This window comes from Sus scrofa, chromosome 7 (genome assembly GCF_000003025.6).
Source record: "Sus scrofa isolate TJ Tabasco breed Duroc chromosome 7, Sscrofa11.1, whole genome shotgun sequence".
Classification (NCBI taxonomy): Eukaryota; Metazoa; Chordata; class Mammalia; order Artiodactyla; family Suidae; genus Sus; species Sus scrofa.
Window position 1 is genome coordinate 32,909,333 of NC_010449.5, and position 16,896 is coordinate 32,926,228.

At 45.4% G+C, this 16,896-nt stretch overlaps 1 protein-coding gene across 1 annotated transcript in view; it reads left to right on the forward strand.

The window, feature by feature from the left end:
* Positions 1 to 5,166, forward strand: part of TBC1D22B (TBC1 domain family member 22B) — a 75,321-nt gene extending 70,155 nt beyond the window's left edge. The window contains exon 13 of the mRNA XM_003128372.4: positions 3,237 to 5,166. Coding sequence (XP_003128420.3) covers positions 3,237 to 3,365 — 129 coding nt within the window. The 3' untranslated portion in view covers positions 3,366 to 5,166. The remainder of the gene's footprint in view (positions 1 to 3,236) is intronic.

Below are 16,896 nucleotides of genomic sequence, written 5' to 3' on the forward strand. Positions count from 1 at the left end.
CAAAAAATGTCTTTGATATCTTTGCACATTGGCAATGCAGCCCTGCTTCATTTTCTAGGTGCTGCCTTGTACTTCATGACATGGAAAACTGGTTTATCAAACCATGCCCACTGAGGGACACTTCCCTAGTGTCCTTTCCCCCACTGTTTGAAGCAGTGACAAGGTACAGGAGTACAGAAGTCACTGCACAGGAGAGTGACTCTTTCCCCAGGAGAGGGATGGAGAAGTGGAGATGCTGGATCAGAGACCATGTGCATGTCTGATTTTGATGGATAGGGCCTCCCGTGTTTGTTAAGATGAGGGAAACTTGTCTCCTGAAACCAAGACCTGAGCATAACAAAAACAAAACAAAATAGTTTTTTTACGTCTCTTCAATTAATAGCCAAAGTATGAGAGTCCAGGGCTGACATTATGGCACCAGAGTGGCAGGAACTTGTATTCCTTCCATTTTGTTGCTGTCAGCTTCAGCACAGGGCTTTAACCTTATGGTCGAAGAGGACTGCTTCCATCCCTCCATTCATATCCATCTTCTAGAAAGGGGAGAAGGAGTTCAGAGGAAAACCGGGAGTTGCACTGTCTCCAACACTGGCCGGAACCTAATCATACTGGCCATACATAGCAGTGATGTGCACAGCGGCACCTACCCAGCTACATTTCTGTTACCAAAGGAAGAATTTTTGCAAAAAAAAAAAAAATTGCAAAATCTCTACACTGAAAACTGCAAAACGTTGCAAAGACAAAGTGATAGCGTGCTGGTGGGCTATTGGTATTCTGTGCTTTACCTATTCGCATCTGTTTTTTCTATTTGGTTGTTTTCCTTTTTTTCTTACTGATTCGTAGGCACTCCTTTTATCATAATGGATATTAACCTTTTGTCTTTTATAAGTGCTAAATTTTCTTACAGTCAGCTTCTTACATTTTAACCTTGTTTTTGTGCCTCTTGACATATCAAGCTTTCAAAGTCACATCAAATCTGTCAGTCTCTCTTTTAAGTCTCTGGGTTTTATCTTGCTACTATTGCTTTTATAATCAGAAAAATTAAGAATATCTAGTTCAGAAAGAGAGACAGAACATAGAGCAGGAGCACCAGCGTGAGTAACTAAATTACGGAGACAACCACTCATTTTTTATTCTAATATCCTCCTTAATAACCTCTCTCCATGGAGCTGTTTGAGCAACTGGGGCTCTGAAAACTGAATAGGCTTTAGATAGGTAGAGGTGAAAAGGAGGTGTTCCAAGTGAAAGGAACAACCTAAATTAAACCCTGGAGGCACACATAAACCTGGCTGGATGAGGCATGTATGTTGGGGATGATGAGAGATAAGCTGGACAGGTAGGTTGAGGACAGTCTTTGGAGAATAGGGCAGAGGATAAATACAGTGATTCCAAGTGAACATTGGGGTTAGGAGAAAGATGTCAACTGCAAAGGGATATGCAACAGTCTTATCAATAAAGGATTTTGGTTTTCTTTTTAATTAAGGAAACAAGGAAATCTAGTAAAAGGGAATAGTTAGTAAACTAGAGTATAGCCACATGATGGAATACTAACATTGAGAATAAGCTTTTTTGGTTGTTGTTTGTTGTTGTTGTTGTTGTTTTGTCTTTTTAGGACGTTCCCAGGCTAGGAGTTGAATCAGAGTTGTAGCCACCGGCCTATGCCAGAGCCACAGCAACTCAGGATCCAAGCCGCGTCTGCAACCTACACCACAGCTCACGGCAACACCGGATCCTTAACCCAGTGAGCAAGGCTAGGGGTCGAACCCAGAACTTCACGGTTCCTAGTCAGATTCATCAACCACTGTGCCACGACGGGAACTCCAAGAGAATAAGCTTTTTGAAGGCTGAGTGGAAAAACACAAAAATTATAGTTAAAAAAGATGATTAAAAACTCGTGAGGTCATGATTATGATTACAACTATTTAAAGAAATATGCATGTGAAAAAAGACTAAGAAGGGAGTTCCCATGTGGCTCAGCAGATTAAGAACCCCTCTAGTGTCCATGAGGATGCGGGTGTAATCCCTGACCTCAATCAGCAGGATAAGGATCCTGTGTTGCTGTGGCTGCGGTGTGGGCAGCTCTGATTCAGCCTCTAGCCTGGGAACTTCCATATGCTACAGGTTTGGCCCTAAAAAGGAAGAAAAAAAGGAAAAAGACTGAGAAGGAAATTAACAGGAGGTGTATTTGGATGATGAGTGATTATTTTTCTCTTTTAAATTTCCTCATTTATTGTGATCTTTGTCTATAATATTTTTATTTGTTTATTTTTCTTTTTTGGCTGCCCCGTGGCATATTAGAGTTCCCAGGCCAGGAATCGGATCCGAGCTGTAGCTGTGACCTAAGCTACAGCTGCAGTAGCCAGATCCTTAACCCACTGTGCAGAACCAAGGATCAAACCTGTATCCCAGAGCTCCCAAGACACCTCCAATCCTGTTGCACCACAGCAGGACAGCAGGAACTCTTTTTTTTTTTTTTTTTTTCTTTTTAGAATCACACCTGCAGCATATGGAAGTTACCAGGCTAGGGGTCAAATTGGAACTGCAGCTGCCAGCCTACACCACAGCCACATAGGATCTGAGTGGCATCTACCACCTACAGCACAGCTCACGGCAACAACACCGGATTCTTTTTTTTTTTTTTTTTTTTTTTTGTCTTTTTTGTTTTTTGTTGTTGTTGCTATTTCTTGGGCCGCTCCCACGGCATATGGAGGTTCCCAGGCTAGGGGTTGAATCGGAGCTGTAGCCACCGGCCTACGCCAGAGCCACAGCAACGCGGGATCCGAGCCGCGTCTGCGACCTACACCACAGCTCACGGCAACGCCGGATCGTTAACCCACTGAGCAAGGGCAGGGACCGAACCCGCAACCTCATGGTTCCTAGTCGGATTCATTAACCACTGCGCCACGACGGGAACTCCAACAACACCGGATTCTTAACCCACTGAGCAAGGCCAGGGATAGACCCGCATCCTCATAGATGCTGGTTGGGTTCTAACCCGCTGAGCCACAATGGGAACTCCTATAACATCTTTAAAGTGGTAGGTGTCAATGGCTCAGAGACCCATCAGAGGCTTTTCAAGGCTTCCTGAAGGTGGACTAGGGGCCAAGGGCTGTGTGCTCCCTGGGAGGAGGAAGGCCACATCCTGGGGCAGTTGGCCCAGGAGAGGGGCCCCAATCCAGGACCTGGGGGTAACTTGGTCTATAGCCCCGAAATGATAAAAGTCCCTTCTCCCATTCCAGGGTCTCCTTATGCTGCTACAGAACCTACCTACGATACACTGGGGCAACGAAGAGATTGGGCTGCTCCTCGCCGAGGCGTATAGACTCAAGTACATGTTTGCTGATGCCCCCAATCACTACCGCCGATAGGTGCTGTCTCCCGCTGGGGACCCAGACCATCCCCATCTCCGATGGCAATCTGATCACTGTGGCTACTGTGCGAGCCGTGGACCCCGGCCAGGAACCACTCCTTCTGTACAAAGCTCACCCCCGCCGCCCAGGTCTTAACTTTCTGGCGTGCCTGTCCACCACTCCATGTCTCTGGAGGGGTCTCCGGGACCATCTCAGTATTCCATGACATGTGGATGGGCCCTGCTCTGGGAGAGGACAGAAAAGGAGATACAGGGTTGTCTGCCCCTTTCAGAGAAACTGGAAGGCTCAGGGTCTCAACTCACGTTGCCCAACGCGGACCAGCTGTCTCTTGGCTCCCAGCCCCAGCCAACACCGTTGCTTTTTTGTGACATAGTTGGATTGGATCACAGGTCAGAAACGCCTTATGTTTTCGGAAGAATCCCAGCCCCTCCCCTCTGTCCCCGTTTCCTAGCCCTTCCCCCCACCCAAGTCTGAGCCAGTGAGGGGCAGACCTTGTTCTCAGATGGAGGAGGCCCTCACTGATGCTCAGAACTCTGGGAAGAGGCCTACAGCCAAGGCGAGGAATTTGATGTTTCCTTTTCTCCCCAGATATCTGTATGTGTGCCTGAGTTTGCGTGTGTGCGTGGGTATACACCCCCGTCAGCATTTAGTTACACAGCTGAGTCTCTGTGTCCAGACCAGCCCCGTCACGGTCAGCTAGAGGGGCCCCAGTGACTGAGTGTCCAAGCTGACCTTGAGCAGGATCTGGGCAGGGGCGGGAGAAGGGACCTTTTTACCTCTCCACACCCCTTCTCCATGATGACCCACTCCAAGATATTATGTGTAAATTGTGTTATTATGTATATGGGTAAAGATGTACAAATATATGTCCTCTTTGTAGCAGATATGATTTTATATTTATAACGTGCATCAACATGTGAAAGCAATCTAGGTCACTAGCACAGATGAAGTTGCCGGGCAGGTGGCTTCAGCACCTCCACGTTGGTTTCTGGGTGCCCTCCTGTGAGTGGGTGCAGCTGAGCAGATGGGGCTGCCTCGAGGCAGCCGTCCCAAGCATCAGTGTCTCTCCTCTCCTGTCTCCCCACCCCGCCCCGGCCCTTGTGGAGCATCGGGCCCCCCTTCCGGTCTTGAGCAGTCAGAGCTCCCCACCCTCCACCCCGAGCAGCCTCCCAGAGAGGGCTCCAGAGGCAGAGGCCCTTCTGCATGTTTTTAGCCCCCACCTTTCCCCTGGAACCTGGGGAGGGCTTTTGTTTGTACATTTTAAAGTCAGCATTGTATTCCAGACAGAAGCTGTGATTGAGTGTCAGTGCCAAGGAAAGGGGTTTCCTGTGTGTCCTTGGGGTTTGGGGCTCTTCTCAGAGCCATTGGGTGTCCCACACTGTCACCATCACACCCCACACAGCCCGTGAGATGTGTGACCTTTGTTGGACGTTCCGTGTTTGGTAATGAAGAGGTGGGGGGACGGTGGCAAGGAGCCGTCATCCCCTTGGGAAGCCGGACGGTGTCCCCAGTGGGTGACGCCCTGAGTCTGCCAGTGCAGCCCGCCACGCTGGCAGGTTACATTTCTCAACGGGAGCTGTTTCTCAGGCATCCTTTCTAGCCCTTCCCTGTTCCCCTTCCGTGTGCCTCAATAGTCTCCCACAGAGTGAGGGGGCTGTGACCCTCCCTCGACTGGACTAATTAAAGAAAGACACTTGTGTTCCCAAGTGGTGGTTTTATTTTTTTAGTTTTTATGTTTGTATGGGAAATTGTGGATAAAGTGAAAGAATTGTAAATAAATAGTGTAATTCCTCCTCCACTGCTGATTCTTCTGCCATGGATTTGTATGACCCAGAGCCTAAATTCTCCTTTTCTCAGATTCTTCTGGCCGTTATCAGTAAGTAGTGGGGACAAGCTTTCTGTAGGGCCAGCAGCAGATCAACAGAGGATCCGAAGGCAGCCTCAGGAGGGCGCCAGCAAGCACGCGCTGAGCACTGCTCTGTGAAGGATCCTGTGGAATCTGTGGCAGTGAGTAGCCTGGCTCCTCCCTGCTGACGTTGATAGGGCGCCTTGTCGTGTGCCAAGCGCTGTGAGAGACACTTCAGGGTTACTTCATTTGTCCAAAAGGAATACACCATCTAATGGAGGTAGGAAAATGGACTAGAATTTCAGTGCTGGACCAAAGCTTAGAGAGATCTAGTTCAACACCCTCACCCTTCACAGAGGAAAACCCAACCCAAGGCCAAGACAGGGAGCCTCGGGGCAAGAACTAGAAGACAGGTCTCCAGCTCACCTGCGCTCTTTCCCCACCAAACCATGAACTACCATGTGTTCAAAGACTGGCCCACCATTTAGGGTCTTCATTAAGGTTCTGTTTGGGGATGTTTTGTGTTTCTTTGGTTGTTGGTTGGTTTTTCTCAGTAACCTTACAGCAAAGTGTCTCAAGAAAGGCAGTGAACTGCATCTTTCATCTACAAAGAATAGAGTGGAACAGTGGTTTCTCCACTCTGAGCATCTTCTTCAGTGCTCTCATTGGAGAGGGCTTCTTGGTTTTAGTCATGAAGAGCTGTGTTAGTGTTAGATTTGGCTGTCTGTAACAGACACCAGAAATTACAGCAGGGCTTACAGAACGTGAGAATTTACTTCTCCCTCCCATAAAAACCAAAAGTAGGCAACCCAGGGCTGGTACGATGAGTCTGTTTCAAAGTCTTTAGGAACCCAGACTGCTCCAGATCTTCATGGTCAAGGTGGCAGCTAGCATTCCAGCTGCTACATCCACTTTTCAGGCAATAGGATGGATTAAAAAAGGGAGACAGAAAAAGCAGGAAGGATATGTGTGAGCAGTGTTTTATAGAAGGTTCCATAAAGCTGCTCCATAATATCTTCTCTTAATAACTCACAGGCCAGAACTTAGCCCTGTGGTAGATCACACCTAGTTAGAAGGGAGGTTGGGGGATTGGTCTTGTCCAGGCAGCCATATGCCTGGCTCAAAATCAGGATTCTGTACCATGGAGGAAGGGGAGAACAGATGGAGGATTCAGGTAGCAATCCCTACAATAACTTATGAAAGCAAGTTGAAAATGGAGACCAGACTTTCCCATAAGCATAGGGGGATGAGAGATGGATCTGACTGAAATTCAAGTGATTGTTGACAATTCACTTTGGGATTTAACCTTTTTCATAAAACCTGGTTTTTTTATTTCTTCTTGACATTGTTTGGTCCAAGGCCATTCATTGTTTCTGAGGCTAGTAGGGAAATACTGATCTGGACTTGTCTTCATGCAAAAATTCTGTTTTTCATTTATGTAGGAAGTCAGCATTTTCTGAAAGATGTTTGATCATGATTAGGAAATTGGTGAAACCTTTGGAACATAATCCTGGTATACTCTGACCAATAGTTTATCCAGTCTTTCTGCAGTCAGAGCCTCTGCATTTCTGCTTAACTAGGCCCTACCTCTGGCTTTATTCACCTGTGAAGGGAGAGTGGCACAGATTCCTCAAACAGTGACCTCATTTGCTCCCAGAGGCATGAGCCTCTTGTCGTCACTTGGCTTGTCGTAGTTTTTTGTTTTTTTTTTTTTTTTTTTTTTGTCTTTTGTCCTTTTTTTAGGGTTGCACCCGCTGCATAAGAAGGTTCCCAGGCTAAGGGTCGAATTGGAGCTGTTGCTGCCGGCCTACACCACAGCTGATGGCAATGCCGGATTCTTAACCCAATGAACGAGGCCAGGGATTGAACCTGCAACCTCATGGTTCCTAGTCAGATTCGTTTCTGCTGCGCCATGACGGGAACTCCTTGGATTTGATTATATGTGTCAAGAAGCTTTGTAATGCTTCTAGGATTAGAGTCTGAACCTGAGACCCAGTAACTGTGCCCTTCATACGTCTCCCCAGGACTCCCAACACTCCCTTCCTGGTTGGAGACAGTTTGAAAGCTGCCACAGACACCAAGGAGAGGATTTATTAGACTCATGGTGAAAAGATGAGATTCACACAGGATCAGAGAACATAAAGCACATTGTCCAAGACCAGACTCTAGAGCCTGTGCCAACTTGGGGGAGAGCCACAGCTACAGCCAGTCAGAGCATTCCCTTATTTTGGCAAAGGCCAAATTAGAATTCTTGGAAGCAAGGAGAACGCCTGCCGAGTGTGGTTCTGCAGGTGGTTTGTGATCTGTGGCTTCTAGATGATGATGAGTGTCAGAGTCCCTGCTTGGATTGACAACTGAGGTGGGGAGTATGAGAGCCAGGCCCCGGGGACTCACTGCTTTTGCTGCCAGGATACCAAGCTTGTCTCCATAGTGACCCTAATACACCTGTCTCACCCCATCCAGCTATCCAAGAGAGGAAAAGCCAGACCTTCTCTACAAACCACTGATTTCCAAAATGTTTCTCCATCCTTTAACCTATGTCCTTATATCTAATGTGGGTTTCTTTATTTCTTTCTTTCTTTTTTTTTTTTTTTTTTGGCTGTGAAGAAGCTCGCAAGCAAGGGATCACACCTGGGCCACAGCAGTGACAATGCCAGATCCTTAACCTGCTGAACCACCAGGGAACTTCTAATGTGGGTTTCTTAGGATATAGTTGGGTCTTATTCATCAATCCAATCTGACAACCTCTTTTGTTTAATTGATGCATTTAGACTATGAATGATAGTAATGTAGTTGGATTTAGGCCTACCATTTATCTGTTTTGTGTGATCCCCTTGTTTTTTTGTTCATGTCTCTCCTTTCCTGCCACTTTTTGAATTATTTGAATATTTTTTAGTATTTTTTAATATATCTATGGATTTTAGTTATATCTCTCTATTTTTTTAAAGTTGCTCTAAAGATTATTATATATCTACTTATAGTTAATATATAGAAGCTTCACAACCATATAGATCTTTTTACCCTTCCCCCCTTTATGTTATCACTGTTATGTGAATTATGTCAAGATACATTAAAAACCTTACCAGAGGGAGTGCCCCTTGTGGCTCAGTGGAAACAAATCTGACTAGTATCCATGAGGACACAGATTCGATCCCTGGTTTTGCTGTGGCTGTGGTGTAGGCCGAGAGCTACAGCTCCAATTAGACTCCTAGCCTGGGAACTTCCATATGCTGCAGGTGTGGCCCTAAAAAGACAAAACAAAAAACAAAAAACCTTACCAGATACTATGTTTGTTTGTTTTTTTTCTAAAGGCCGCACCTGCAGCATATAGAAGGTCGATTCAGAGTTGCAGTTACTACTAGCCTACCCCACAGCCACATTGGATCTGAGCCATATCTGTGACCTACACCACAGCTTGCAGCAACACTGGATCCTTAACCCACTGAGCAAGGTCAGGGATCGAACCCATGTCCTCAGAGATTAGTCAGGTTCTTAACCTGCTGAGCCACAAGAGGAACTCCCTGTTATAATTTTTGTTCTCAACAGTAATGCTTTTTTTTTTTAAGGGCCACACCCACGGCATATGGAGGTTCCCAGGCTAGGGGTCAAATTGGAGCTACAGCCCCTAACCTACACCACAGCCACAGCAACACAGGATCTGAGCCATGACTGCTACTTACACCACAGCTCGTGGCAACACCAGATCCTTAACCCTCTGAGTGAGGCCAAGGATCAAACCCGAAACCTCATGGTTCCTACTTGGATTCATTTCTGCTGCGCCACTATGGGAACTCCAGTTATGCATATTTTAAAGAACTTAGACCTTTTTCTTTTTTAAGGGCCCCACCTGCAGCATGTGGAAGATTCCCAGGCTAGGGGTTGAATTGCAGCTACAGCTACCAGCCTACGCCGCAGTCACAGCAATGCTGGAACCAAGCCATGTCTGCAACCTACACCACAGCTCACAGCAATGCCAGATCCTTAACCCAGTGAGCGAGGCCAGGGATTGAAACCTGAGTCCTCATGGATACTAGCTGGATTTTTTTTTTTTTTTTTGCTTTTTAGTGCCACACCCATGGCATATGGAACTTCTCAGGCTAGGGGTTGAATCAGAGCTGTAGCCGCCGGCCTCCACCATAGCCACAGCAATGCAGGGTACAAGCTGCATCTGCGACCTATACCGTAGCTCACAGTGACACTGGATCCTTAACCCACTGAGCAAGGCCAGGAATCGAACCTTTTTCTTGTGGTTACAAGTCAGATTCGTTTATCCTGAGCCATGGCAGGAACTCCCTAGTCAGATTCTTAACGTGCTGAGCCATGAAACTCTAGAACTTCTAACTTAAGAGGAGACATTTACTGTTTATTCCTTGATTCAAAGTTTCCCTCTGCTGTTATTTCCCTTCAGCCTAAAAAACTTCCTTGGGCACTCCTCTTAGAGCAAGTACACCAATAATTCTTAGTTTTCCTTCAACTGGGCATTGTCTTTATGTCACCTTCTTTCCTGAATTTATTCTCTCTGGATATGGTTAAGTTCCTTTCAGGTTTTTGTTTGTTTGTTTGTTTGTTTGTTTTTTGTCTTTTTGCCATTTCTTCAGCAGCTCCCATGGCATATGGAGGTTCCCAGGCTAGGGGTCCAATCGGAGCTGTAACTGCCGGCCTCCACCAGAGCCACAGCAACGCGGGATCCGAGCCGCATCTGCGACCTACACCACAGCTCATGGCAACACCAGATCCTTAACCTGCTGAGCAAGGCCAGGGATTGAACCCGCAGCCTCATGGTTCCTAGTCGGATTCGTTAACCACTGAGCCACAACGGGAACTCCCTTTTAAGAGTACAGTTCCATAACGTTAAGTACATTCATGTTGTTGTATAGCGGTTACCACCCATCCATCTCCAGACTCTTCCTCTTGCAAAACAAACTCTGGACCCAGTAATTGTTCCTTCTTCCCCCCTCCCTCCAGCCCCTGGCAGCCACCGTTCTACTTTTTGTCTCTAGGTGCCTTGTATAAGTGGAATCAGTAACTGTCTTTTTGTGATTGGCTTTATTTTACTAAGCATAAGGTCCTCGAGGTTCATTAGTGTTGTGGCATATGTCAGCCTCTTTTAAGGCTGAATAGTCCATTGTATGTTTTTGTTTTGTTTTGTTTTGTTTTTTCTTTTTAGGGCCACACCCATAGCATATGGATGTTCCCAGGCTAGGGGTCTAATCAGAGCTACAGCTGCCGGCCTACACCACAGCCACAGAAACTACCAGATCCAAGCCCTGTCTGTGACCTACACCACAGCTCACGGCAACGCTGGATCCTTAACCCACTGAGCAAGGTCAGGGATCGAACCCGTACCCTCATGGTTCCTAGTCAGATTCGTTTCCACTGCACCACGATGGGAACTCCCTGAATAGTCCATTGTATGTGCCATATTTTGTTTTTCCATTCATCTGCCAGTTGGCTTGCTTCCATTTTTTGGCTATTGTGAATGTGCTGCTGTGAACATGAGTATGTAAGTATCTCTCAGACCCTGCTTTCATTTCCTTGGGATTGAAATGGGATTGCTGGATCAGATGGTAATTCTGTTTTTAATTTTCTGAGGACCTGCCATATTATTTCTCAGACTGCTTTAAGATTTTTTTTTTCCTTTGGGTTTGATTATGTGTCTGAGTGTGGGTTGCTTTGTTTCTTTGTTTTTTTGAGGGTTTGTTTGTTTTGGCATTTATCCTGTTTCAGGTTCACTGAGTTTCCTTGAATCTATAATTTCATGTCTTTCACCAAAGTTGAGAATCTTTGAGCTCTATCTTCAAAAAAAAATTTTTTTTTTCCTGCACCAATCTCTTACTCCTCCACTGGGACTCCAATGATCAGACACACAGGCCCTAAGACTCTTGTTTATTTTTTATTTTTATTTTTTTTAGTCTTTTTTTTCTTTCTGTTCTTCGGATTAGATACTTTCTCTTCACCTATCTTCAAGTTCATTGACTCCTTTTCTGTCATCTCCATTCTACTATTAAACCCATACAGTGAATTTTCATTTCAGGTATTGTGGGTTTGGGTTCTAACATTTCCTAAGTCTTTATACATTGAGTAGTTTTGTATTGTATCCTGGATGTCTTGAATACAGTGTGTGAGACTCTGCATCTTATTAAAATCCTCTAGCGGAGTTCCCGTCGTGGCGCAGTGGTTAACGAATCTGACTAGGAACCATGAGGTTGTGGGTTCGGTCCCTGCCCTTGCTCAGTGGGTTAACAATCCGGCGTTGCCGTGAGCTGTGGTGTAGGTTGCAGACGCGGCTCGGATCCCGCGTTGCTGTGGCTCTGGCGTAGGCCGGTGGCTACAGCTCCGATTCAACCCCTAGCCTGGGAACCTCCATATGCCGCGGGAGCGGCCCAAGAAATAGCAACAACAACAACAACAACAACAAAAAGACAAAAGACGAAAAAAAAAAAAAATCCTCTAGAGCAGGGTTCAGCAAGCTATGGCATGTGGGCCAAATCTAGCTCTCCTCCTATTTTTGTTTTTTGGGTTTTTTTGTTGTTGTTTGGTTGGTTTTGGTTGGTTTGTTTGTTTATTTTTGCTTTTTAGAGCCAAACCTGCATCCTCATGGATACTAGTTGGATAATTTTTTTTTTTTTTTTTTTTTTTTTTTTTGTCTTTTTGCCTTTTCCAGGGCCACACCCGCAGCACTTGGAGGTTCCCAGGCTAGGGGTCTAATTGGAGCTGTAGCCGCCAGTCTATGACAGGGCCACAGCAACGTGGGATCCGAGCCGTGTCTGCAACCTACACCACAGCTCACGGCAACGTCAGATCCTTAACCCACTGAGCGAGGCCAGGGATCGAACCTGCAACCTCATGATTCCTAGTTGGATTCATTAACCACTGAGCCATGACAGGAACTCCACTAGTCAGATTCTTAACCTGATGAGCCATAACAGGAACTCCTGTTTGTTTTGTGTTTTTTTGTTCATACTCATGGCATGCAAAATTCCTGAGCCAGGAAGTGTCCATGCCACAGCAGTGACCTGAGCCACAACAGTGACAACACCAGATCCTAACCCCCTGAGCCACCAGGGAACTCCCTCCTCCAGTTCTTATAAGTAAAGTTTTGGGTTTTTTTTTTTTTTTTTCTTTTTTACAGCCACACCTGCAGCAAATGGAAGTTTCCAGGCCAGGGGCTGAATCAGAGTTGCATCTGTGATCTATGCCACAGCTTGCAACAATGCTGGATCCTTAACCCACTGAGCAAGCTAGGGGCTGAACCTGCTACAACAGCTACAACAGGAATGCCTCTGTGTAAAATTTTGTTGGAACACTGCCCGGCCTGCTCATTGACATGTTGTCAATGGCTGCTTTGGCATTACAACTGCAAAAGTGAATAGTTGTTATAGACTATATGGTCCATAAAACCTAAACTATATAATTTCTGTCCCTTCATGGAAAAAGTTTGCTGGCCCCTGCTCTAGAAAACATTGATTCTGCTTTGTTTTGTTTTAGCGGGCAATCGGTCCAATTAGGTTCAAACTGCATGTCTGTCTCATCTTCTGTGAGCTGTTGTTCCATGTTATTTAGGTTTTTCAGAGGCTTTCCTGTGCTGCTTGTGGTTTGTTTTGACCATGCAAAACTTGTGGCCAGAATTAGGGGATCCCCCTTCTCTAGCTGGCTTCTCTCTGGGATCTCCCCCTATCCACCCTGCCTCACAGGGGCTCCATTTCCTAGTCAATTAGCCAGAATGTCAGTATTTCTCAAAATTTCAGCCTTGCTGCTGCAACCATTGCTTCACAACTGGTTGTGAGAGAAAAAAAAATAATAATAATGGAAATCCTGACTTGGAAGGACCCTGTTCCCAAGTTAGAGAGATGAGGTTTGTAACATATTAAGAAATACATATTTGGTTTTGGCTTCCAGTTCCTGACACAGAGCTTCCAAAATACTTGTAATTATTTGTGTGATCAGAGTGTTAGGAATATCTTTTTTTTCTAATATTTGGTCTTTGGTTCCCCCCCACCCCACCCCCCTACCACCCCGGGTTTCTGACACAGATCTCCTAAATCCCTTGGAATTTCCTGAGTGGTAGGAGCATCTTTTGTTCTAATGAGATGACTCTGGGTGGGCTGCTGGAGGGCTGGGGATTGAATCGGTAATCAATTATGCCTACATGATGAAGCCTTCACAAAAAAATCCCTAGAGGTTCAGATGGGAGCTCCCATGTGGCACAGCAGGTTAAGGACCCAGTGTTGTCTCTGTGGCAACAAACGTTCAATCCCTGGCCTGGCATAGTGGGCTAAGGATCCAGTATTGCTGCACCTGTGGCTAAAGTTCAGTCCCTGGCCTGGGAACTTCCATATGCAGTGGATGCAGCCAAAAAAGTTTTTAAAAGGCAGGGGAGAGGGGTCCACAAATAACAGATGCTGGAGAGGGTGTGGAGAAAAGCGAACCCTCCTACACTGTTGGTGGGAAAGTAAATTGGTACAACCACTATGGAGAACAGTATGGCGGTACCTTAGAAAACTAAAACTATAGAACTACCATATGACCCAGAAATCCCACTCTTGGGCACATATGCAGACAAAATGTTCCTTGAAAAAGACACATGCACCCATATGTTCACTGCAGCACTATTCACAATAGCCAAGACATGGAAACAACCTAAATGTCCATCAACAGATGAATGCATTAAGATGTGGTATACAATGGAATACTACTCAGCCATAAAAAGAACAAAATAATGCCACTTGCAACAACATGGAAGGAACTAGAGACTCTCATACTTAGTGAAGTAAATCAGAAAGAGAAAGACAAATACCATATGATATCACTTATCTCTGGAATCTAATAAATGGCACAAATGAACCTTTCCACAGAAAACAAAATCCTGGACTTGGAAAACAGACTTGTGGTTGCCGAGGGGGAGGGGGAGGAAATAGGATGGGCTGAGAATTTGGGATTGATAGATGCAAACTATTGCCTTTAATGGATAAGCAATGAGATCCTGCTGTATAGCACTGGGAACTATATCTAGTCACTTATGATGGAGCATGATAATGTGAGAAAAAGTGTATATGTATGTGTGACTAGGTCACGATTTTCTATAGAAAAGCAACAGAACACTGTAAACCAGCTATAATGGAAAAAATAAAAGTAATTTTAAAAAGGTGGGGGTGGTTCAGAAAGTTCCTGTTGTGGCTCTGCATGGGTTACAAACCCAAGTAGTATCCATGAGGATGTGGGTTCAATCCCTGGCCTTACTCAGTGGGTTAAGGATCCAGTGTTGCTATGAGCTGTGGTGTACGCCTGTAGCTGCAGTTCTTATTCATCCCCTAGCCCAGGAACTTCCATATGCTGCTGCAGGTGTGACCATAAAAAGCAAAAAAAAAAAAAAAAAAAAAAAAAAAAAAAAAAACAGATAGAGTTCCCTGTTGGCCTAGTGGTTGAAGATTTGATATTTTCGCTGCTGTGGCTCGGTTTCTATCCCTGGCCCAGGAACTTCCACATGCTGGGCACCACCAAAAAAAAAAGAGGTTCAGAGAGATTCCTGGTTGGTGAACAGATCCATGTGGTGGGAGAGTTGTGCTCCCAGCTTCCTAGGGACCAGGTGCTCCTCCCATTAGGACCCTTCCAGACCTCTTTTTATGTACCTCTTCATCTGACTGTTAGTTTTTAATAAGCCAGTAAATGTGCTTGTTTCCCTGAGTTCTGTGAGCTAACACAGCACATCAGACCTGAACAAGGGCTATGGGAACCCCCAATTCGTAGCCGGTTGGTCAGAAGTAAAGGCAACAACCTGGCATCTGAAACAGGCTGTCTTGTGGGACTAAGCCCTTAGCCTTTGAGATCTCCACTAACTCCAGATTGTGTCAGAATTGAACTGTAGGGACACAGTTGGTGTCTGGAGAGTTAAGAGATTAGTAGGTGTGAGAGTTCCCTGGTGGTGTAGCAGGTAAGGATCTGGCATTGTCACTGCTGTTGTGCAGGTTCAATCCCTGGCCCCAGAACTTCTGCATATCATGGGCACAGCCAAAACAAAAGAATTGGTTCATGTGGAAAAAACCCACACACACTTGGTGTCAGGAGTAGAAGGGAGCCGGAAGGAAGTGGGATGGACTGGGAGTTCTTTTAGGTTTCTCTCAGAGTTTTTGCTGACTCCGCCCACTGTGAAGCTCCCCTACTGGGGCCTACTCTCAGGTCAAAGCTATAAGAGAAAAAAGGAAAAAATTTAGAGAAACTCACCCAATACAGATGGCTTCTTCAGGCTCCTTAATTTGCCTGTTTTTTCACTTTTCAGTGTTCTAAGACAGTTGTATTTTGTGCAGAATATTTAGTTGTAACTGGTGGCAGAGTACTGATATACTGATATGGGCTCATTCCGTCTTATCTAGCACCAGAAGTCCTTCCAGCATTTAACCACAACCTACAGTAAAAAAAAAAAAAAAGAAAGAAAGAAAAGAAAAAAATGGCATTCCCATTGTGGCTCAGTGGAAATGAATCCGAATAGTAGTGGTGAGGGTGTGGGTTTGATTCCTGGCCTCACTCAGAGGCTTAAGGATCTGGTGTTGCCATGAGCTGTGGTGTAGGTCGCAGATGCGGCTCAGGTCCCGCGTTGCTGTGGCTCTGTCATAGGCTGGCAGCTATAGCTCCTATTAGACCCCTAGCCTGGGAACCTCCGTGTGCGGCAGGTGCGGCTCTAGAACAAGGCAAAAAGAAAAAAAAAAAAAAAATTGCTGGTCAAGACTCATAAAAGGAGTTTCCGCTGTGGCATCTCTGCAGTACCAGGTTGCAGATTGGATCCCTGACCTGGCACAGAGGCCTAAAAGATCCAGCATTGCCACAACTCCTACACAGTTGTGTAGGTCACAACTGTGGCTCAGATCTGATCCCTGGTCCCAGAACTCCATATGCTGTGCGTGGCCAAAAAAGAAGAAAAAAAAAAAGACTCATTACTGAGTGTTAACCTGAGTTTGAAAAAGACAGCTCTAAACATTATTAAGGAAGTGAGAGAGCTAAGGCTGCTGCTAACTGCAATAAATATAGCACATTTCAGTAAGTCCTGAATAATAAAGGCTAGAGCTAATAGTACAATAAACTTGTGAGTCAAAAAATGTGATGAGAATTGCATAATAACCTTGGATTGTATAACTCAAGGTTCTCCAAGTGAGAAACAGTCCCCCTCTCAGCCATTTCCCCAACCTTGGATGAAGGTGAATTGAGTTGGGGATCCTTGTGATTTTTATAGTCTCAAAGTAGGCAACTCAGAGCGATATGATTCAACTGTAAGTCACCCCAAGCCTTACTTTATATTAGGTGCTTGGTACCAAGTACTACTTGCAAAATTAACAGTCTGAAGCCAGCTGCACAGTGAGAGAACAAGGCAGTAATTAGTGATTCCTGATTCCCACTGCCTTCTTTCCCTCCCTGTTGTCTACCTCCTTCTCCCCTGCCCCCTGATTTTATTAAATCAGATGGGTAGTAAATATTTGAACCGGATACTGATCCTTGGCAAATTAAAGGATGTAGATGCTTAAAGAAGCAGCCAGGGCCCCAACCAAAAAGGAACAAGGTGGTTTCCTATGGCACTAATTTCAAGTACCTCCAAACCATCCACTTTAATTACTGATTACCGGTAACTCCAGGATGTTAGTAAACGTGATGACTCATAAGTACCTGCAAAATAATAAACTTGATTAAAGGTAT